This window comes from Arachis hypogaea, chromosome 14 (genome assembly GCF_003086295.3).
Source record: "Arachis hypogaea cultivar Tifrunner chromosome 14, arahy.Tifrunner.gnm2.J5K5, whole genome shotgun sequence".
In the NCBI taxonomy this organism is placed as follows: Eukaryota; Viridiplantae; Streptophyta; class Magnoliopsida; order Fabales; family Fabaceae; genus Arachis; species Arachis hypogaea.
In genome coordinates this window covers 119,418,037-119,441,015 of record NC_092049.1, presented here as the reverse complement: position 1 = coordinate 119,441,015, position 22,979 = coordinate 119,418,037, and the positions used below count along the sequence as shown (strand labels likewise).

General features: G+C 32.9%; 3 protein-coding genes across 3 annotated transcripts; 2 read left to right on the top strand and 1 right to left on the bottom strand.

Annotated features, from left to right (window-relative positions):
• Window positions 1-1,211: 1,211 nt before the first annotated feature.
• Window positions 1,212-1,544, bottom strand: LOC112743022 (F-box protein SKIP19-like). Its single transcript, XM_025792256.1, has one exon. The coding sequence runs from the start codon at window positions 1,542-1,544 to the stop codon at window positions 1,212-1,214; it is 333 nt and encodes a 110-aa protein (XP_025648041.1).
• Window positions 1,545-10,323: 8,779 nt separating this feature from the next.
• On the top strand, window positions 10,324-11,204 carry LOC112743845 (uncharacterized). Its single transcript, XM_029292234.2, has 2 exons — window positions 10,324-10,882; window positions 10,955-11,204. Exons 1-2 carry the CDS (start codon window positions 10,563-10,565, stop codon window positions 11,058-11,060), a joined length of 426 nt encoding a protein of 141 aa, XP_029148067.1. The 5' UTR covers window positions 10,324-10,562; the 3' UTR covers window positions 11,061-11,204.
• A 9,873-nt stretch (window positions 11,205-21,077) lies between these two features.
• Window positions 21,078-22,350, top strand: LOC140178690 (cation/H(+) antiporter 15-like). Its single transcript, XM_072215914.1, has 4 exons — window positions 21,078-21,540; window positions 21,637-21,662; window positions 21,760-21,858; window positions 22,309-22,350. Exons 1-4 carry the CDS (start codon window positions 21,078-21,080, stop codon window positions 22,348-22,350), a joined length of 630 nt encoding a protein of 209 aa, XP_072072015.1.
• Window positions 22,351-22,979: the final 629 nt, after the last annotated feature.

Sequence of the window (22,979 nt, the reverse complement as noted above, 5' to 3'; positions counted from 1 at the left end):
AGCGTAATCCCTAAAATTTAAAGTCATCAAGAGGTGCATCCGTATCTCTAAAATCTTTTAATTGTTCATCACATCTTGTCCTCAATTTTCCCTCCAACTCGACATGGCGACACAGACGTAAATCTAGAGATTCAAGATGAGGGCAACCATCAAGAATGGCGCTCAAACTACTATTGTCGAGGTAGTTGCGAACAAGTTGGAGATGGCGTAAGTTGGGCATATTTTGTGCAATAGCCAATGCTTCTTTATTACCGCCACCATTGTTGTTATACTTTAATGATTTCAGAAGAGGATAACCTCGGCCAATTGCTTCTAAAACAATACTAGATACACCAGAACAAAGAATAATATCAAGTTCCTCCAACAATGGAAACTTTTCAGCCATCTCACATAATCCTACGTCTGAAATTCTATAGAAATGATAGCATTCAACAAGTCGCAAATGTCGCAATTTATGACATCCCCTTTTAAAAATCACCATACAAACTGTTAGTTTTTAAATCTACAACTCAATAATAATACACCATAATCATAATAATATATCAGGAAGAGAAACAAAACACAAAATAATACATGTTTGTATTCTCTATTAACCTTTGAACTTCACTTAGAGAAATAATAATAGACTGTACTATTTTTTATCAATCATGTTAGGTGAATATTAAAATTAATCACTAGTATAAAATATATATTAAAATATAAAATATATACTAAGAATAAATTAAACTATATATATATATAAATAAATAAATAGTAATCGATTTTAATAGCTAATTTTAGTGTATAAATAATATTTTTTTATTCTTTATGTAAGCATGAATTCTATTACTATCTTAATAATCAGGAAACATAAAAGTGGTGTAATAAGATTGACGCTGCAACAAAATAAAAAGGTGACCTCATGACATTAAGACTTAGTTTATAATGATAACAACTTCAAACATGTGTGAACAATCTTTAATTTCAATATCTTGTTCTTCATTCATGCAGTTACTTAAATGACACTTAGTCACGTACACTTGTCTAGTTAATAATAAATTTTGTAATTTGTGAAGCTTTTAAAAATTTTTAACGATTGTAATTCAACTTCAATTCTTCAACTTAAATATAGATTATTATAATATGCCAATACAAACATCGCATTACAAATCACATATGCCAATAAATGTTAAAATGTAATTTTATACAAATAAAAATGAAAAATTTTAAATTTACGAGTCAATTATATATTTGAGGAGATTATTGGTACCAAAATACTCAATACTGATGTCTATCAAGTGGCCACAACTACGATCAATTGCATGGCGGCACAACTTCTCCAAGTTATAGTCCACCGAATTATGAATCCCAATATCGCACATGTTGATGGTGCACCACAAGAGCGGATCCATGCAGATGCGTCGCCATTTGGGGCACACGAACTGAGTACTGGTTAAGATCTCAAATGTCATAAGTTTTCCAATGATCATCAAAGTCAGGTCATCCGGAAGATCCAACCAGTTTAATTTCTTCGCAGGCCCTGCATTGCTGGATCGGTAGTCCATCGCGATTTGCAAAGTTCATAGGCAGGCAAATGAGGAATTAGGATTTGAGTTAGTTGTGATTTTTTAGGAGTAGATTTTGGTGTTGGTATTACCCCGAACTATATATCGCGATTAGTATTTGCTAATTAATTTGTTTTTCTTTCTCCTGAAGCACTTTACTTGCGCCTCAAGCTCTGACTCATAATTAATTTGTTTTTCTTTCTCCTGAACCGCTTTACCTGCGCCTCAAGCTCTAACTGATGCACTTGTCCACTCTAAATGCGTTTAAATATTATTATTTACTATGTTTTAATAAATAAATTCTTTGACTGAATAAATAAAAAATAGTTTGACATATGAATAAACAAAAATAATATTACGTTAATTTGTCAATCTTTTTAATTTTTTAAGTAGGTCCTTATGTATAAAAATTTATATGTCTACGTATCGGATTCTATATAAGTGTTTGTGCATTATATTACTATATTAATAGCATTTAAATAATAACCTTTTTAATCATTTCTCTTTTAAAAATCAATTATAATTTTAATGTAATTAGAATTATTATTATTTTACAGCACATTTCTATTATATACAATTTTTTGATCATGTCCCTCAAACCTTTTATTGGAAGGAAGAGTGGAAGGAAGAATACTAATAAGCATGCATGTCCCTCATCATGATCATTCCAACAAGGATCTTTTGATCTCTTCCAAGGAGTTTAGCAAATCACTAAGGTTCTAGCTAGCTTCTAAATTAACATCAATGTTCAAGTCTTTTATTATATGACATCTTAATATTTATAAACTTTAGGTATACATAAAATTTAATCTTGACCTACCTCTCTTATTATAAAGATGAGACATTAATGTAAAGGAAACATACCATGAAATGTATATATATATATATGTACCTAATAATTTTAGGAAAAATTAGGACAATTTATCCTATTTATTATTGTATCTAATCGTCTACTTAGATGTATATATTAAGCATTATTGAGGCTATTATTAATATTTTCTTTTCTCCCATAATTTAGTGGCCATTATTTATAACATCTATAATAATATATATAATGACAAAACATATTTTAATGTCTAATTTTTTTTTAATTTTGTCATTCATAATAATCTTTTCTATTATAGGTAAGTTATTTAAAGTTAAAAAACTTCCACTATCTTATCTCTTCTCTTACCTTATACATTCACGATAAAAAAAACTTTTATAGTTATATCTTTCCTATTTTACTATCTCTCATCTCACATTATTATTACTATAGAATAAAAAAAATTCTTATTTTCTTATTCTCTTATTTATCTTCTCTTACCTTTTTCTCATTCCACATAAATATAATATAAAGGTGATTATTCTCATACTCCAAAATTTGTGAGAGAATTTATACCCTATTTATGTGGATCAATATTGTAAGACCCAGAAATTTTAGAAAATTTTATTATGAGCCAATTTCAAATTTATTTATTTATTAGACATTTTATTTTCATAAATTATTTCATTGAAAATAATTAAATCAGGTTTTGAAATAAAAATATAAATTTTACTCAATTTCATTATTAATGAATAATTTTCTATACTTAAATTATAAAATTTAACAGTTATAAAAGAATAGAAATTTTATATGATTTAGTTTTAAATAATTGAGATTTTAGAATTTAATACTTTAATTTTATAAACAAAGAAAATTAATTATATTATTTCTAATTTTAAATTAGAATACCTAATTAAATGCCAATTAGCAAATTGATAATTAAAATAATATTTTTTTAAAAAAAGTAATTTTTAAAGAATTAAGTTATATTTTAAATCTATACATTATACCCATAATTTTATTAAAATTACCTAAACTACCCAAAAATTCCCAAATTGAACCCACTAGCCCTAACCTAACCTAGCCACCTCCTTACCCACCGCCACACCCTCCTTTCCCCAACAACACCCACACACAACAGAACCCACATACCTCAACAGAAAAAAAAAGAGAAAAAAATAAAAGAAAAGGAAAGGGAAATCGGAGGGAAGGGGAGAGCCGAGAGGAGAAGAGGGGAGGGAGGCGCACCGGCGTTGCTGGGCCTCGCCGCCGCCATCGCGTCCTCACCGAGCCTTGGAGGGAGACCGCGCCACCACATGCAGCCATCACCGCCGCGCCGCGTCGCTGCTCCGCCGCCGTTCACGCTTCCGTCACTGTCAGAACCGTACGCCGCCGTTGGAAGTATTTTCATCGTCGCCGTTAATGGAGCTTGGTGAACAGTGGGAAGACGCGCGAGGAAGGAGAAGCCTTCGCCGTCGCGCCTTGTGCTTCCAGTTTCCGTCGTCACCGTGCAGAGCCGCCGCCATCGTCATTATCACGGGCTGCTGCTGCTGCTGCGCGTGTGATCATCGCCGCCTCTGGGTCCGTCACCGTCGAGGCTGGTCGCGGGCAGAAGATGGAGAAGAGACCTCCGTCACCGCCGAGCCAAACGCAGGAGAGAGAAGGAGCCCGCGGGAGAGTAGCTTGTTACCGTCGCTTCTGCCGCCGGAGAACACCTCTGCTGCCACTGAGATCTGTCGCCGGTAAAGTTTTAAGTTGGCTTTTGTTTCCTTTAAATTTCCGGGAGCTTAATCATCACTGTATGTTTGTTTCAGTCGCCGTTGTCGGAGTTCTGGTCGCCGCTGCCGTTCGAGGTGGCTGCCGGAGCTGCCGCCAACCGGTTCAGCGACTGCCGCTGTTTCATTTTCTTAGTTCGGTAAGTACTTATGTCTCGGGAACCCGTGTTAATAATCTGTTATGTTTGGTCATAAACTCCGAGGTTCTGGTAATGTAGGGTCGTGTTTTGAGCGTTGCACGTCGCTTTTAAGTTGCTGTGAGTGCTGCGAAAGTGATCAGGGGCTGAGTTTGCGGTTGCTATCGGTTTCGGGTTAAGAGAAACGGTTTCGTTGACGCGTTTTGAGTTATGGTTTCGACGAGTCGAGGTAGGGGTTTTTCTTAAAATCTAATTTATATTACAGAGTTGTGATAAATAGATATTAATGTGAGAGAACATGTGCCTGTGATTATAATTGTCTTCTAAATGTGGTTGTTTGCTGGACTGAATGACTGATTGCTTGACTGCTTGAGTAGTTTGTGATTGCTGAAAAGAAATTAGTTTGAAAGGTTATTTAGTTGATTATTATGAAAAATGGCTTTTCTTGGTTTTGAAGCTATTTTTGATGATGTAAAGGAATTGGCTTTGGAAATGGTTTAATTTTGAGTTAGTGACTTTGTAAATGATTTAGTATTTGAGCTGGTTTGATTTTAAAAAGAGATTTATTATGGGCACTGATTCGCTTTGAAAATTATTTGATATTGGAACTAGCCGAATCTTGGAAAATGATTGAGGTTTTGGAAAGGTTTGAGAAATGTTTGGATGGGACCCAAAAAAGGGTGGCAGAATCCGAGTTTTAGAGGAGATGCTGCCGAAATTTTATATAATTAGAAGTTTCATTTGAAGTAGTTATTTTAAAAGGTTTAATTTTGAGCATTATACGATTTAAGACTACATTTATCAAAGATAAGGTTATGTTTTGGATTGAGAATTGTTAGTGAACGAAACGGAAAGAAGGATGATGAGGATTGATTTGAAATATGATTTTTGAATGAATTTGGAAAATGGGATATGGATTGACGAATGATGATGATATTGAGAATTGCTTAGATATTGATGAATAATGAATGAATTATTTATGTGGCTTATGAATTTGAAATATCTGAGATACGAGGTTCCCTGGATTAAGTGCCGTGGCTTGCCACCACGTGTACCAGGTTGAAAACTCGATACTCTGTTGACCCTACGATGTAAGTGTGTGACCGGGCACTATATAAATTCCCGGGAATGTTACCCCCATTGAGTAATATTGACTATTTGAGAAAAAGCTATTCATAGACTCTTGGGGATGCACGTCGGGGGACAGTCTAAGTACAATTCAGACTTGTCGGGTTGGCTGGATAACCGACAGATGAGCCTCATCAGCCATAGGACAGGCATGCATCATATGCATTTGTATGCTTTGCTTGGGTTTGAACTTGTTTTGGTTTGTCTAATTGCTAAACTGTTCTTAACTGCTACTTGAACTATTTGCTGTAACTGCTACCTACTTGTACTTTCCTTGTCTGTCTTGCCTGTGTTTGTCCTGGCGTGCTACATTTGAGAATGAACTTTGGTGCTGAATTAATGACTGTGTTGTTTGATTGTGTGGTTGGTTTCTGATTGAGATTTGCTTACGAGAAAGGAAAGACTTTGAATTTCTGAAAATGTTAAACACTGCCTCTTTGAAAAGGTTTTAAACGATTAGCTATTGGATTTTTTTTAGAAGTATTTATAAGACAATGATAATCACAGAATCTGAAAATAGTTTTTCTTATTGAATATCTTCTTATGACAACTTTGAAACTGCGTGGTGAGACCGTGTGGTTAGGTTCTCACCCCCTACAGCTTTACCTTTTCAGGAACCGGATGAAGAAGCGTTAAGAAGAGTTATACTACGTTTGGTTGATATGTTGTTGTATTAATTAGATTATTTTGTTCCCTCGTCTTTGTTATTACAAGTTTGTAAGAGAGATAGGAATCGTATGTTTTATATGTATATTATATTATGAGTTATTATGTAAGGAGACTTGTATATGAATCTATGCCTATTTGTATTTTTCTTAGGATAAAGTGTTTATTTTTGGTTTTCAAGGAAATCAGCGATACAGTATCGAGTCACAGGCTCCTATTTTAGTATTTAGTATGTAAAGTAGTCGTAATACTCCTTGCAATCAGAGTAGCGCAGCCGGAAGCGTGACTTCTGATAGTGAGGGTGTTACAATATGGTATCAGAGCGGTCTTTCCTGTAGAGCCTGAGGAATTGACCGATTATGCTTCAATTGCATACTCTGAGAGTTAGTCATGTAATAGGTCTTGTTTGGATAACGAGAATAGAGCTTTATGCACATGACAGTCTATTGATTAATGCCATTAGTCTTGCATTGCATAATTTCTGGTATTAAGTTTGGCCGGCTTAACACTAGTGAATTATGTTTGTGGAAGCACCAATGAGTTATCATAGACATTATGCGAGTTATAGAAAATGCGAATCGCGGGTTTTGGGAACGTCAGGAGTTAATTCTTGAGGCTATTCGGTTAGGAATCTTGAACTCTGCAAATATCATGTGTCTTGTTCCTGTGGTATGCTCTAAGGATTTTCTTTGCGATTCTTTTCTTGAAAAGTGATCGGATTATTTTCCAACCCTGCCCTCCTGTTCACATGCGCTCTTGTTTGATTCTAACTACATAGGTCTGCTTAAAATCCTTAGTCTATTTACCTTCTTTATTCAGGCACTTCCTCTTGAGTCATGTATTCTTTCATATACATTTGAATTTGTTTTGATGCAGTATACCTTTTTAAGTTTTATTCCGAGTCCCTTATAAACAAATTGTGATTTAGTTTTCCTCTTATTTGACGATAATTACAGCCACACTTCAAATCTTAACAAAACCGCTTTTGATTTGATATATATATATATATGCTTCTTTATATAAACTTGAAAGTTCCTTATAGAGTTTAAAACTAAATGTTTTTAATATCTCGCTTGTTCATTCACTGATTTATGGAGATATATTTACTTTAAATACAATTTGATTTTCTAACTACTTTATTACAGTTTTTACAAATATCTTTATTTGATTATGTATTTAAGTATTCTTCAAAAGAAAGATTTTTGCCTCTTTTTAGTTGACTTTCATTTGACAAAGTTATTTTAAAGTTAGCATGCACTATTTTAAATGAAGTTTTGAAAAACTTCCTTATTTAGCGGAAATCTGTCTGTTTGCAACACACCACTTATTTCTCTTTATGAATTTTATACCCTTTGATTCAAGCTTGAATTTGTTTCGGTATAAAGAATGATCTCAAAATTTTTTTAAAAAAAAATAATCATTGACCTGAGCTGTTCTTATTTCTGGACTTTGTATTCTATTTCAGTCGGAACTTGTTTCGATCAATATATTATTTTTTTTCTTTTATTCTTTCTATCAATATTTTCTAAATTAGATTCTTTTTTAAGATTATTTGACTCTTTAGTTTCATATTTTACATTTTGTGTATTCTACTCTAACCATATTCATTAGTTATTTTCATTAATTATCTTGTAGATTCTTGAGATCACGGCTTTTAATTTTGTGTTTCTATACATGGAAAACATAATTCCTTGATAAGCTTCAAATTCATTTTGCTATACCATACTTTATGGCGTTTTTTTGAGATTTTGTTTGGATCTTTTTAAAGAAGTTGATTGAAGCGTCCTTTGCCTAATTTTATCCACAACCAAATTTTAAATTTTTTTTATGAGAATTGTTTTTACTTTTACATGTACCTCTCTACATGAACTTCAAAATTTCTTTATATGGTTTAAACCTACATATTTGCAATATATGTCTACTCCTTTTTTGATCTATAGAAGATTTCACTTTTAATTCTTTATTTAAATGTAATTTGATTCTTACCAACTTTGTTGCCGTTTTTATGCTTATCTTTGTTGGTTATGTACTTAAATGTCTTCCAAAACTCTTGAAGGAAGATTTTTGTTCTTATTTCAAATGACCTTTATTTTACAACCTTCACATAACTCCTTTCAAGTAGAATATGTTTTGATGTAACGCAAATATTTATATTTTTCGTGGTTCTTCTGAAAAATGTTTAATTCATATATTTTCTTTTTCAAAGGTAAACTAATCCCTCCTTATGTTTTTCCGTTTCTCTGTGAACATGTTATTCAGTTATGTTTTTATACATTCTCTTGAATTCGGTAAACGACGCCATTGACTTTGATCATTTTTCTCTTGTAAATCTTATACCTTGATTCAGCTCGACTTTAATTCTGATAAATGCAAAATTTTTCTCTCATTGTTTCCATTGAAGTTCTTTAAACTCTCAATGTGTCCGCCTCTTATTCGTAAACTACCGTTTGAATCTTTCAGAACGTCTATCCTTGTCATTATACTTCTCTTTATAAATTTTGTACTCTTTGATATAACATTGGAATTGTTTTGGGTACGATGCCGACCCTTGAATCTTTGAAAATATAAAGTGCCCCTTTTTATTATATTGCATTGGTTTATATGTTCTAAATTGTGCCATTCAATTTAATGTGTCGTTCCCACTTCCTTTTTCCTTGGAGTGTAATTTAAATTTCCTTGCTTTGCTATTTGCACCTTACGCACATCTTAACCGTTTACACTTCTGACTATGTTAAAACTCTTACAACACGGCTATTGATTCCATATTCCTCCCCGAACTATGAAAACCCCGTCATCATTTGAAGTTGTTCCGCAATAATGCGTCACCATAGTCTTTAATCATTCCTTTTCTATGAAATCCCATACTTCTTCAACTCAGCTTGGATATGTTTCAAACTAATGCGCTGATTTCCTTCTTTTTGATCCTATTGAATTTCTTTGATCCAAAGGTTATCCTTGAAGTTGTCAATTAATTTCTTTCTAGCAAACTCCATTGTTTGAGCATCCTTGTTTACTTGCAATTGCATTTACTCTTTCAAATTCTCGCGAACACGGTGCTTATTATCCTTTTGAGTATACTCGAGATTAATTTTAGTATCTTGTGCGATCGTTAAACTTAATAAATGGCACATTAGCTCTTTAGGACACGTCTGGTGAACGCAAAAGGTGAAAATTTGTAAATATACGACGTTGCAGGGATTTGTAGAACCTTATTACATGCGAAAGAATTTTGTTGATGTTGGGTTTGTGACCATTAAGATTCGCAAAGTATTTGACGAAGTTGAGACCCTCAGATGAGTTGTTCGATGAAGTACAGTTAAAAATGGTAGAGATAAGTTATGTTGAAGTTGAATAGTTGAATATCTGAAGTTAGTGCGAGATCAGTGTGCGAATATTAAGTATGTCGTTTTAAACATAGCCTGTTTTATAATCTTTCACCGCCTTGCTTTACCATTATATGTTTGAACCATGTCATCATTTGTATCAAGTTTGCTTTGTAATTTCTATCTTGCAGTTTCAATACTACCCTTATATCTTTATGCTATATGATAATCAAAGTATTTGAAACTATATAAATATGAATGCTAAGGTTCTTTGCTTTTACACAAAGTGTTAAAATAATGTAATGTATTTTGTAATACATTAATTTTCGAGGACAAAAATTTTTATAAGTGGGGTAGGGTGTAAGACCCAGAAATTTTAGAAAATTTTATTATGAGCCAATTTCAAATTTATTTATTTATTAGACATTTTATTTTCATAAATTATTTCATTGAAAATAATTAAATCAGGTTTTGAAAATAAAAATATAAATTTTACTCAATTTCATTATTAATGAATAATTTTCTATACTTAAATTATAAAATTTAACAGTTATAAAAGAATAGAAATTTTATATGATTTAGTTTTAAATAATTGAGATTTTAGAATTTAATACTTTAATTTATAAACAAAGAAAATTAATTATATTATTTCTAATTTTAAATTAGAATACCTAATTAAATGCCAATTAGCAAATTGATAATTAAAATAATATTTTTTTAAAAAAGTAATTTTTAAAGAATTAAGTTATATTTTAAATTTATACATTATACCCATAATTTTATTAAAATTACCTAAACTACCCAAAAATTCCCAAATTGAACCCACTAGCCCTAACCTAACCTAGCCACCTCCTTACCCACCGCCACACCCTCCTTTCTCCAACAACACCCACACACAACAGAACCCACATACCTCAACAGAAAAAAAAAAGAGAAAAAAATAAAAGAAAAGGAAAGGGAAATCGGAGGGAAGGGGAGAGCCGAGAGGAGAAGAGGGGAGGGAGGCACACCGGCGTTGCTGGGCCTCGCCGCCGCCATCGCGTCCTCACCGAGCCTTGGAGGGAGACCGCGCCACCACATGCAGCCATCACCGCCGCGCCGCGTCGCTGCTCCGCCGCCGTTCACGCTTCCGTCACTGTCAGAACCGTACGCCGCCGTTGGAAGTATTTTCATCGTCACCGTTAATGGAGCTTGGTGAACAGTGGGAAGACGCGCGAGGAAGGAGAAGCCTTCGCCGTCGCGCCTTGTGCTTCCAGTTTCCGTCGTCACCGTGCAGAGCCGCCGCCATCGTCATCATCACGGGCTGCTGCTGCTGCTGCGCGTGTGATCATCGCCGCCTCTGGGTCCGTCACCGTCGAGGCTGGTCGCGGGCAGAAGAAGGAGAAGAGACCTCCGTCACCGCCGAGCCAAACGCAGGAGAGAGAAGGAGCCCGCGGGAGAGTAGCTTGTTACCGTCGCTTCTGCCGCCGGAGAACACCTCTGCTGCCACTGAGATCTGTCGCCGGTAAAGTTTTAAGTTGGCTTTTGTTTCCTTTAAATTTCCGGGAGCTTAATCATCGATGTATGTTTGTTTCAGTCGCCGTTGTCGGAGTTCTGGTCGCTGCTGCCGTTCGAGGTGGCTGCCGGAGCTGCCGCCAAACCGGTTCAGCGACCGCCGCTGTTTCATTTTCTTAGTTCGGTAAGTACTTATGTCTCGGGAACCCGTGTTAATAATCTGTTATGTTTGGTCATAAACTCCGAGGTTCTGGTAACATAGAGTCGTGTTTTGAGCGTTGCACGTCGCTTTTAAGTTGCTGTGAGTGCTGCGAAAGTGATCAGGGGCTGAGTTTGCGGTTGCTATCGGTTTCGGGTTAAGAGAAACGGTTTCGTTGACGCGTTTTGAGTTATGGTTTCGACGAGTCGAGGTAGGGGTTTTTCTTAAAATCTAATTTATATTACAGAGTTGTGATAAATAGATATTAATGTGAGAGAACATGTGCCTGTGATTATAATTGTCTTCTAAATGTGGTTGTTTGCTGGACTGAATGACTGATTGCTTGACTGCTTGAGTAGTTTGTGATTGCTGAAAAGAAATTAGTTTGAAAGGTTATTTAGTTGATTATTATGAAAAATGGCTTTTCTTGGTTTTGAAGCTATTTTTGATGATGTAAAGGAATTGGCTTTGGAAATGGTTTAATTTTGAGTTAGTGACTTTGTAAATGATTTAGTATTTGAGCTGGTTTGATTTTAAAAAGAGATTTATTATGGGCACTGATTCGCTTTGAAAATTATTTGATATTGGAACTAGCCGAATCTTGGAAAATGATTGAGGTTTTGGAAAGGTTTGAGAAATGTTTGGATGGGACCCAAAAAAGGGTGGCAGAATCCGAGTTTTAGAGGAGATGAGTTTTAGAGGAGATGCTGCCGAAATTTTATATAATTAGAAGTTTCATTTGAAGTAGTTATTTTAAAAGGTTTAATTTTGAGCATTATACGATTTAAGACTACATTTATCAAAGATAAGGTTATGTTTTGGATTGAGAATTGTTAGTGAACGAAACGGAAAGAAGGATGATGAGGATTGATTTGAAATATGATTTTTGAATGAATTTGGAAAATGGGATATGGATTGACGAATGATGATGATATTGAGAATTGCTTAGATATTGATGAATAATGAATGAATTATTTATGTGGCTTATGAATTTGAAATATCTGAGATACGAGGTTCCCTGGATTAAGTGCCGTGGCTTGCCACCACGTGTACCAGGTTGAAAACTCGATACTCTGTTGACCCTACGATGTAAGTGTGTGACCGGGCACTATATAAATTCCCGGGAATGTTACCCCCATTGAGTAATATTGACTATTTGAGAAAAAGCTATGCATAGACTCTTGGGGATGCACGTCGGGGGACAGTCTAAGTACAATTTAGACTTGTCGGGTTGGCTGGATAACCGACAGATGAGCCTCATCAGCCATAGGACAGGCATGCATCATATGCATTTGTATGCTTTGCTTGGGTTTGAACTTTTTTTGGTTTGTCTAATTGCTAAACTGTTCTTAACTGCTACTTGAACTATTTGCTGTAACTGCTACCTACTTGTGCTTTTCTTGTCTGTCTTGCCTGTGTTTGTCCTGGCGTGCTACATTTGAGAATGAACTTTGGTGCTGAATTAATGACTGTGTTGTTTGATTGTGTGGTTGGTTTCTGGTTGAGATTTGCTTACGAGAAAGGAAAGACTTTGAATTTCTGAAAATGTTAAACACTGCCTCTTTGAAAAGGTTTTAAACGATTAGCTATTGGATTTTTTTTAGAAGTATTTATAAGACAATGATAATCACAGAATCTGAAAATAGTTTTTCTTATTGAATATCTTCTTATGACAACTTTGAAAATGCGTGGTGAGACCGTGTGGTTAGGTTCTCACCCCCCTACAGCTTTACCTTTTCAGGAACCGGATGAAGAAGCGTTAAGAAGAGTTATACTACGTTTGGTTGATATGTTGTTGTATTAATTAGATTATTTTGTTCCCTCGTCTTTGTTATTACAAGTTTGTAAGAGGGATAGGAATTGTATGTTTTATATGTATATTATATTATGAGTTATTATGTAAGGAGACTTGTATATGAATCTATGCCTGTTTGTATTTTTCTTAGGATAAAGTGTTTATTTTCGGTTTTCAAGGAAATCAGCGATACAGTATCGAGTCACAGGCTCCTATTTTAGTATTTAGTATGTAAAGTAGTCGTAATACTCCTTGCAATCAGAGTAGCGCAGCCGGAAGCGTGACTTCTGATAGTGAGGGTGTTACAAATACAATATAGACACATGACATCATTAACCCTAATAAGCTAATAATTAAATAATTTTAAAAAATTAAAATTTAATATATTTTAGAAGTATATTAAATATTATTTGTGTACAAATATAAATATGTATATATGTTAACTATATATGATTAATCATAGTTAAATATTATATTTTTATTAAAATTAATATAAAATAAAAAAATTTCTCTTCTCTTTTCCTCACCTTCCCCTACCCCTAAACACTAAAGAGTAAAGTTTCTCTAACTCAGAGAAACACTTCATCCTCAACCCTCATATCTGAACCTTCGCTGGCAGCTCTTCAACCACCATCGTTCACCACCGCTCACCAATACTGCCACATCCCTTCTATCTTTACTCTTTCGTCTATCTCCATTTCCAGTATTATCTATCCTATTTTTGGCCTCCGTGACCCCGATTCCACCGCCTCTATTTCCGCCTCCACACCAGCATCGTCATGTCTCGCCACCGTCTCTTAGGCTGCGTTTGGTTTTGAAGACAGGACAGGACATGACACTAAGTCAGAGACAATAGAATGGAGACACTAAAAATTATTTTTTGTGTATTGTGTTTGGATACGATGGACAAGACACTAATGTATTGTCCTTTATTATGTTTAGATAGACATGGACAAAACTAAGATATTATGCGAAATGATTAAAATAGCCATGTGATTTTAAATTTTTTACTTCAAGTATAAATTAATTTAATAAAAAATAAGAGTATGTAGGAATACAGAAAATTACAAGAAGAATTGGTCTATGAACCAATAAGATAAAAATGGTATTAAAGTAACAAAATTAATAATAAATAAAGTTACATAAAGTAGAAAAGTGAATTAAGTCCCCATTAATATAGCACGTCATAAAGAAGAAAATGAACGATTAAAAAAATAAATTAATTATCCAGTCAAATAAGAAATTCTACCAAAAAAAGAGAGTGTCTGAAAAAAAGAACGCAGAGAAAGAAGAACTACGATGTAGAGAAGAAACTAAAATTAGGAAAAATAAGAAGAGATAATAGTAGAGTAATAAAAATATCTATGGATAGAAAAGGAAAAAATTTTGATAAAAAATCAGTGTCCACCTTTTTAAATTCCGTGTCCATCATTGTCCTTCGTAAAAGAGTGGACACAAAAATATAAAATAGTGTCTTGAAGACAATGTGTTCCGTGTCCATGTCTTTACTTCCAAACACGTTTTAAACATTCGTTGTCCATGTCTCTATGTCCTGTCTCCGAAAACAAACGCTACCTTACATTCTGAGCCTCCGTGACCCTTGTGTACGCCTCCTCCGATCCACCAGCGTCGCCACGTCTCCATCACCGTCTCTTACGTCTACGCGTGACCCCTATAGGCAAAAGTGCTAGAAGAATAGTCAAGAAGACTAATAATGGGCGTAAAAAAGAATGACCAAAAAAAGGTCCAGTTTCAGTTGGAAAAAAGCTTTATTCTCCAAAGTCGTCATCAACTGAAATTCCAAAGTTTTTGTTGAGTAAAGGCTCTCCAACCGAATATTCTATCAACCATAACACTCCGCTCATCAAATTTGTGCGAAATATTTCTGGAATTGAAGCACCATTTGTAAGTTGCAATTTTCTGTTTTCTTTTTTAATTGAATCTTATAAATATTTTAAATTTGTTTGCATTCTAAAACTTTAGTGTTATAAGAATTTGCTAAATTATTTTTTATGTATTAGTTCAATGCTTCCGATTATGTTTAGATCGCCTGCTGGAATAGAATTAGATGAAACAGATATACAAGTGGCCACATATATATTTGGATCTGACAAAGAAGATAAAATTAATAAATATTAACCATATATATAATTTACATTTTTTAGTGTTTTATAACTTTGAATAATTAAATTTTTCTTTTGCAAAAAAATTCATAACAGACATGAAATTTTAGCAAGAAGTTCTAAGTTTGATGTAAATTTAATTTTCAAAGAATGAATTGATGAAGATGTAAGTCTTTTTTTTAATTATCATTTTTAAAATAATAAATATAATTATATCAATTTTCACGTTTTGTTATCTAAAAAAATGAGACAATTGAATATAATTTTTTTTATTTAGATACTATGTGTGTATACTCATATGCTAACTAATAAAAAGAGATCGGATTTAGAATGTCTAAGATATTGGTATATACCTATTGTGTTTTCTGTAAGTAATTGATTACTAATTAGATGTAATTGACTTGTTTTATTTTTATATATTCTGTTACATATCATTAATGTATATTTTTATTATTATTTAGAAACTTGCCCTTATGAAAACAAATCTTTCTTTTAGAATGATAGTACAGTATCAAAAATCCTTCATAAAAAAGGTAGAAATTCTTCATAAAGTAAAAATACTTTAACTTGAACTAAATATAAATTCAATATTCAATACTTACTTTTATTAAAATTTATTTAACTTGATTTTATATTTAGATATTCAGTGCAACTAGATATCATTTAAAAATTATCCATCATTTAACTTTTAGAAGAGAAAAAATTAAAAAACAAATAACTTCTCATAAAAAAATAAGTAAATTCCTATAAAAATAAGTATTTAAATTAATTAAATAATATTATTTAAATTAAAAAAGTATTTCTCTTAGATACTTGTGCCAGTCAATGAGGATAATATCCATTGATAACTTGTTGTGTTTGATATGCACGAACGTCAGATAATTTGGTTGGATTCTAAACTAAATCCTGAAAAGATGGAGAGAAAGAATTTTAATATTAGAAAATTGGTAATTATTTAAATTTATAACATTAACATCTATCCTTCATATGTAAATTTTTTATAGTAGTGTTTATAATTTATACTAATTTAACTTAACCAATAACATGTTATGTACATTGAAGAGATGCTTCAAAATGACTTATTTTATGATCTTGAAACCACTGTTAGGCATAAAGTTTCTTGTTTCGTTGATCCAAAGCATATAGAAATAGGAGAACAAAAAATTGACTCGTAATAATCTAATTGTATCTCTATTTTATTTTTTAAAAATATTATATTGTATACTTTTTTATCTGTGATTTTTTGTTTTTTACACTATTAAAATAGTAATGATTGTGGAGTTTGGGTAGCAATTTAGATAAAAGATTGTGCTAAAAGTGACAATTATTCTATCAGAGTAGATACACTTTAATATTATCAAATAATTATTATTTAGTTTTAAATCCATGACTTGTTATTTACTATTTTGTATTTCAATTTTAGATTGACAACACAACAAAAATGTGCATTGCTCTTGATTTGATTATTAAACCATACAATACAAAATAAGGAATTATTTTAAAAGCTGCAGAAAAGAATTACAAGAAGATTGAATAGAAAAATAAGAATTTAGTTAGAAAGTAATTTTCTTTGAGTTTAACTATTTTTTGGAACAATGTAATAGAATTATTGAGATCGTTATTTGCCAATTTTTTTTTTGAGTTTGAGATACAAGTTTATTTACTTTTATATTTTGTAAGTTTTAATAAGTTGAAATAAAATATTTTTTTAATTAATCGACGACAGACTTGACAATACTTCTCTCTTATATTCTATTTTAAAAGAAACCCAAGTTCTGAAATTTATAGGTATTGGCATAATATTGTAATAGAAATTGAATGCCTAATTTAAATTTGAATTTTCATGAGTCATAACTTGTCAATACGCGTACAACTTCAATTTCATGATGGACTCATGTGAATGATTTCAATTCAATTAACGACTTATTAATATGCGTATTGATTCAATTTTATGATAGTCTCATTTATTCTGCGTCTAAGTTAAATGAATGAAGAGCAGATATTTTATACGCTTTTTGATGTTATTTTTTTAATTATTTTTAGTATGTTTTGTTAAGTTTTATTATATTTTAGTAGGTTTTAATGCAAAATTTACTTTTTGAATACTACTTTGAGCTTTTATATTTTTCTTATGATTTTAGGTAATTTTTGGGTGAATATAGTAAGTTTTGGCAAAATCTGATTCAGAGGCAAAGAAAGGACAACAGATGCTGTCAGATTCTGACCTCCGTGCATTCAAACGAGTATTTCTGGAGTTACACAGGCCTAAATAAAGTGTTCTCAACGGCATTGAAAAGCTAACTTCCAGAGCTTTCCAGCAATATATAATGATCTATACTTTGCTTTGTAAATGAAGTCCCAAAATGGGCATTGAACACCCACACTACTCCCTTTCTGGCATTCAACGCCTCAAGAGGACAGAGCCCAGCGTTGAATGCCCAAACCTAGCGTTCAATGCCACAAGGGGAGCAAGGAAGCAGCATGGACACTCCCTAGTAGGCGTCCAATACCCACGCCTTCAAGTTAGAAGCCAAGCTCAGCCCAGACACTCACCAAGTGGGCCCACAAGTGGATTTTCGCACCTTTCTGCTTAGTTTAGTTCATTTTTGTAATTTTTAATTATTAGATTAGTATATATAGAAAAGAGATCACTCCTGTTAAGGATCTCCTTTACCACATTCAAATTACACACTTTATTCTCTATACAGTATGAGCAACTAAACCTCTTATGTTAAGGTTAGGAGCTCTGCTGATTCTTATGGATTAATGCAATTACTTTTCCACTTCAATCTATGTTTGATTATATTCTATGATGCATTGTCGTTCTTCATCCTTATGAATCTCGATTCTACATGAGTTCTTACGAGTCCTGACTCGGATAGTATTAAACTACAACTTGAGGATGCATCACGGGATCCAATAGAATTATCTAGGCTAATTGGGGTATGTGACATAAAACCGCATTAGTCAGGGGTAACTGAGGTTCCTGTGGCTCTAAGGGCTAGAACCATAACAACATCAGTCTCTGATTCGAAAGATCCGACCTTGTCTGTGGCGTTTTGAGTAGGATCATCAAAGAGATTGAATTGCGTGCGCTTCACCCTCTTCCAGATTGATCTAGTCCGTTTGGATGTTTGGTTTGGACCTGAGGAGATTAATGACCACGACCAATGGCTTAATCACTTACAGCATTGTCATCGAAGGAATCATTCATCATTGAAGTAGTGAGCATGACGTGTTAATTCAGAAGAGGAAGCATCTCTGAAGCCTTAACTAACTGCTAATTACTGTCTCTATCTTAATTATTTATCGCTTTTGTTTTCATTTGATTATGCGCCTACACTAATAAAAATCAACTTTCTATTCGCTTGACTAAGATCTGCAAGATAACCACAGCTTGCTCAATCCGACAATCCTTGTGGGATTCGACCCTTATTCACCTGAGGTATTACTTGAACGACCCGGTACACTTGCCGGTTTAGTTGTGCGAGTTCTAAAATTCGCGCACCAATTAGTATGCAAATATTAGAAATTTTTTAATCTACTCAAAGTCTCACACCCTTCTCAAATTATGATCCATGCATATTGAGTGGCATAATACAATTGAAACCATTGCTTTCCAGAGTTAATGCCTTTATAATTTTTTTATTTTGGAAATCAACTATTTTCCTTTAAACATACATTAGTTTATTTTATCGTTTTTAAAAGATACTTTATTAAATTATTAATACGTTACTACTTGATATTTGATTAGTGAGAATAAATATTAAATAATATTTATTAATAATTATGATGACAATAAGTAATTAATATGATAATAATTAATTTCAATTCAAATTTTAAAATATATATTATTTATTTGTTTCTAGAATACTTTTTCAAAAGAATGATTTCAAAAAAGTAATACCGGTAAATATGGGTGTTCATGGATCGGATCCGATCTGCATATTCGCGGTATTTATCTGAATTTGATCCGAAAATTGCAGATATGAATCTGATCCGCAAGACAATCGGATCGGATCAGATCCGCACATTTATAGGATCGGATTGCGAATTTTATGTAGGTATCTGCATATCCGTGGATCCGCAAAAATAAATAAATAAGTAAATATTCTTCTTATGTTTTATTTCAACTAATAATTATCATATAAGTTTTCTTATTTTAATTTTATTATTTAAGAAAAGTATGTTTAATATTTTTTTAAAAGTAAACATATTTAAAAAAGTAAAAAAAAATTATTAATATTTTTTTAATAAAAATAAGATTTAAAAAATATTTTATGTTTGCGGATATATTCGATATCCGATTTTGCGGATCGGATCAGATCAGCTCCAAGCTTAAAATCTGCGGTATTGGATCTGATCCGATCCGATGATTTTAGTGCGGATCGGATCGAAATTTTGGCCATATCCGATCCGATTCACGTTCATCCTTACTGGTGAGATTATGTGATAATTTCTTTTATTAAATATAAAAATAATATAAATCCATAAAAAATATTTTTTAGTAATTACACATTTATTAAAAATATATTTTTACTATTAGCATCATTACTCAAGTAAATAATATACAATTAACTTTCCAACTTTGCTTGATAAAACCCTTGAATGACATTATATTATGCTTAATAATAATGATGACAATAAGTAAATAATACGTTACTGACCAATTTTAAAAGTGAATAACTTCAAATACTTGCTACTTGATGAAAATTAAATTTAAAAACAAATTAAATTTGAATAAATTTAAATATGTTACAAATTTAATGATCAGTAGTAAAGAAATCAAATCTTTTTCTAATGCTAATTATGCTATATTAGAGGAGTAAACACAAAAATACAAAATCCAAGGCATAAATCAGACAAAATAGGCATAAATTCGATGACTATAATTCTCTATAATTTCATATATTAGACAAATAGAAAAGCCACAAATTAGACTGCTATGATATGTCAAATTTTGAAATTCCAAACAAAAATGAAAAAAGCTTAATCCAGCTTCATGATATGTCAAATTCCGAAACTTCAAACAAAAATAAAAAAGGATTAAATCGGCTTCATTCAACCATGATTCAGAACATAAATCCTATGTGGCTATATCTATTATCCTAAGAGCAATCAACTACATATATGTACTATAGTCAATGTCTCAATAAAATCATGGTTCTGAAAACCAGATCGGACCGGCTGGTAGAATTGGTCTAACTGAAAACCGACAATAAAAATGGTCCGGTCTACTGTTTATAACCGCTTTTTTACAAACTGCTAAGAAATCATTAAACCAGCCAAGAACCTGTCGGTTGGACCAGACCGGAAACCATCCGATTTTGAATAAACAACAACGTTTTATGTTTTTTTTTTTTTTAAAAAAAAGAAAAACAAAAAACTAACCCGTCAGCACCCCCTTTCCCTAACACACCCCTAAAATGGATCCTCTCAATTATTAAAAAAATGAGAGTGTAAAGTGTGATCTCTAACCCTTCATTACTCTCTCTCTCTCTCATATTAATTCTTGATCGCACTTATAAAATTAATGGTGAGAGATCACATTTTATTCCCTCAATTGTTAAAACAAATTGAGAGGATCCATTCCCATACCCCCTCATTTCTGAACTCACCCTACCTCTGAAGCAAAGCAAATTAGTACCAAATCAAAACCCTAGCCCTAGGTTCTTCCTCAACAGTTCTGTCGCAGTGTCGCCGCCGTCTGTATTGTCGGTGCCTCCGCTTCTTCCTCTTCCCCCTGTCCAGAACCCAGGCCCTCTCTTCCTCTGTTTCTCTGTTCGAGGCTTGGAGCAGTTCGCCGTCGGGTCTCCGCTCGCCGTCGTCTCGCCGCTCGCCGTCCTTCTCTCGTCGAAGGTTAATGGCCCTGCTTTCACCACTTCGGTTCTTCTTCCTTTTATATGCTCTGTTTACTGATGGTTGAATGTGGAATTGTGAATGGATATTTTGAAATCAAATAATTGATTTAGTGCTGCTACTCTTTTTTAGCTTTTATAATTTCTGAAATTTTTGTTAAAATTTTCTTGTAATGTTTTATAATGTTTGTTGCTGTTTTATAATTGCTGGTTGTTGTTTTGTCTATGACATGTGTGCTTGGGCTTTGTTAGCTGTAGGCATTGCCTTGTCAGAGAGAAAAGCTCGTTATTCTGATGCTTCTCTTTGGATTCTGTCAAGTCTGGCATTTGTTGTTGTTTGCATTCTTGTTTTTAGGCCTTTGGTGTCATGGATGAAACATAAAACCCCAGAGGAACAACCCTTCAGTGAAACACAGATATGCATTGTGCTTACTGGTGTTATGATCTCTGATTTTATCACTGACGCACTTGGGACACATGTTGTGTTTGGTGCATTTGTCTATGGTTTGGTTATTCTAAATGGACCACTTGCTGCTATTATTGAGGAGCTTGAGGACTTTGTTTCAGGCCTTCTGCTACCTCTCTTATTTGCTATTAATGGCCTCAAGACTAATCTCACCTTGATCAAGGGAGCCGCTAGATGGGGATTTGTGATCTTGATGGTTCCTCTTACTTTTATTGGCAAGGTTTTTGGTACTCTTGTTGATTCTCTCCTATTCTAAATACCTGTCATGGAAGGTGTAATTCTTGGTTTGATTATGAATACTAAAGGCTTCATTGAAATTATAGTGCTCAACATTGGTCGGGAACAAAAGGTATATTTATATGATGCATGTTTTAACTTTTTTATAAATTAATTCACGTATACCCATCATGCATATTATTGATTCAATTCATTATGTATGTACGTAGGTATTGGGAGATAAAGTATTTTCAATCATGGTTCTTGTAACAATTCTGATGACAACAATCATCTCACACAGTGGCATTGATCCACAAGCCAAGAAAAAGGCACATATCATACAAGAACATAACAATGCAAAGTACAGGAACAGATATTTTATGTATTGTTTTAAATTTAGAAGATATTTTAAGATATTTATTTATAATTTATTTATTATTTATTCTAAAATAGTTTTTTCGGTTGAACCACTGATTAGACCGGTTGGATCAGTAAACTAGTGAACCAGTCATTAGAGCGGTTTGATAACCGGTCTGATTTTCAGAACCTTAAATAAAATAGTACATCACCAACTAATAAAATAAAACATAAAGTCAGCTCCCTTTTTTGAACAGTATTTCTTAAATATCACATCTTTATTAATCAAATTTTCTATTATAATTAAAGTGACCAAAATAATTAATTAAGATACTTACAAAGTTTACAACAAATGTGTAAAAAAAATCTAAAACAAATATATTTTGAATAATAAATTATAATTTGAAAGATTACTTTTACAGGTTAATCTCATATACTTTGTTCTTAGTGATTTCGAGATCTAATACCAATATGCAAGCTTCACCAAGAATAGTTCTGATGGTTTCTCAAACCATTTTATTCCAACAAGCCAATTACTAAATTTCTAAAAATTTAGACAAAAAAATAGTAACAACTATTTAAATGGTCAGCATATAATCATATGCTATGCTAAAGTTACGGAAGGCGTAGAACTAAATATAAAATTATAAAAGAACAATTAATCTAAAAGATTTTTTTATTTATATAAAATATGATATGAAGATACAAATTAAACGAGAGGGTTGTCTATCTCAATCTATATAGACATATAACTCAAAAAATTATATTCATGGCAAGTTTGATCCATAAATTAAATGTAATGGCAATGCTAATAATTGATTTGGTAATTACCCAAAAAGAGTCAACAAAATACAATTCATTATTTGATAGAGGGTGCAAGTAAAACAAGTCTAGATAATAGCTAAAATAAGTACAGAGAATAATTTGAAGAATGAAAACCTAACCTATTGTCACCGTTGGCTCTGTGTCCCTGGCTCAAGAGGGAGAAATAGACTACTGCCGGCAGTGATGGCGGAGTGGTCGGCACGGCGAGACGCGACGGTGCTGTTAGAGGAGCCGGACACGGAAGGTGCGAACAGGGGTCATGTGTGGA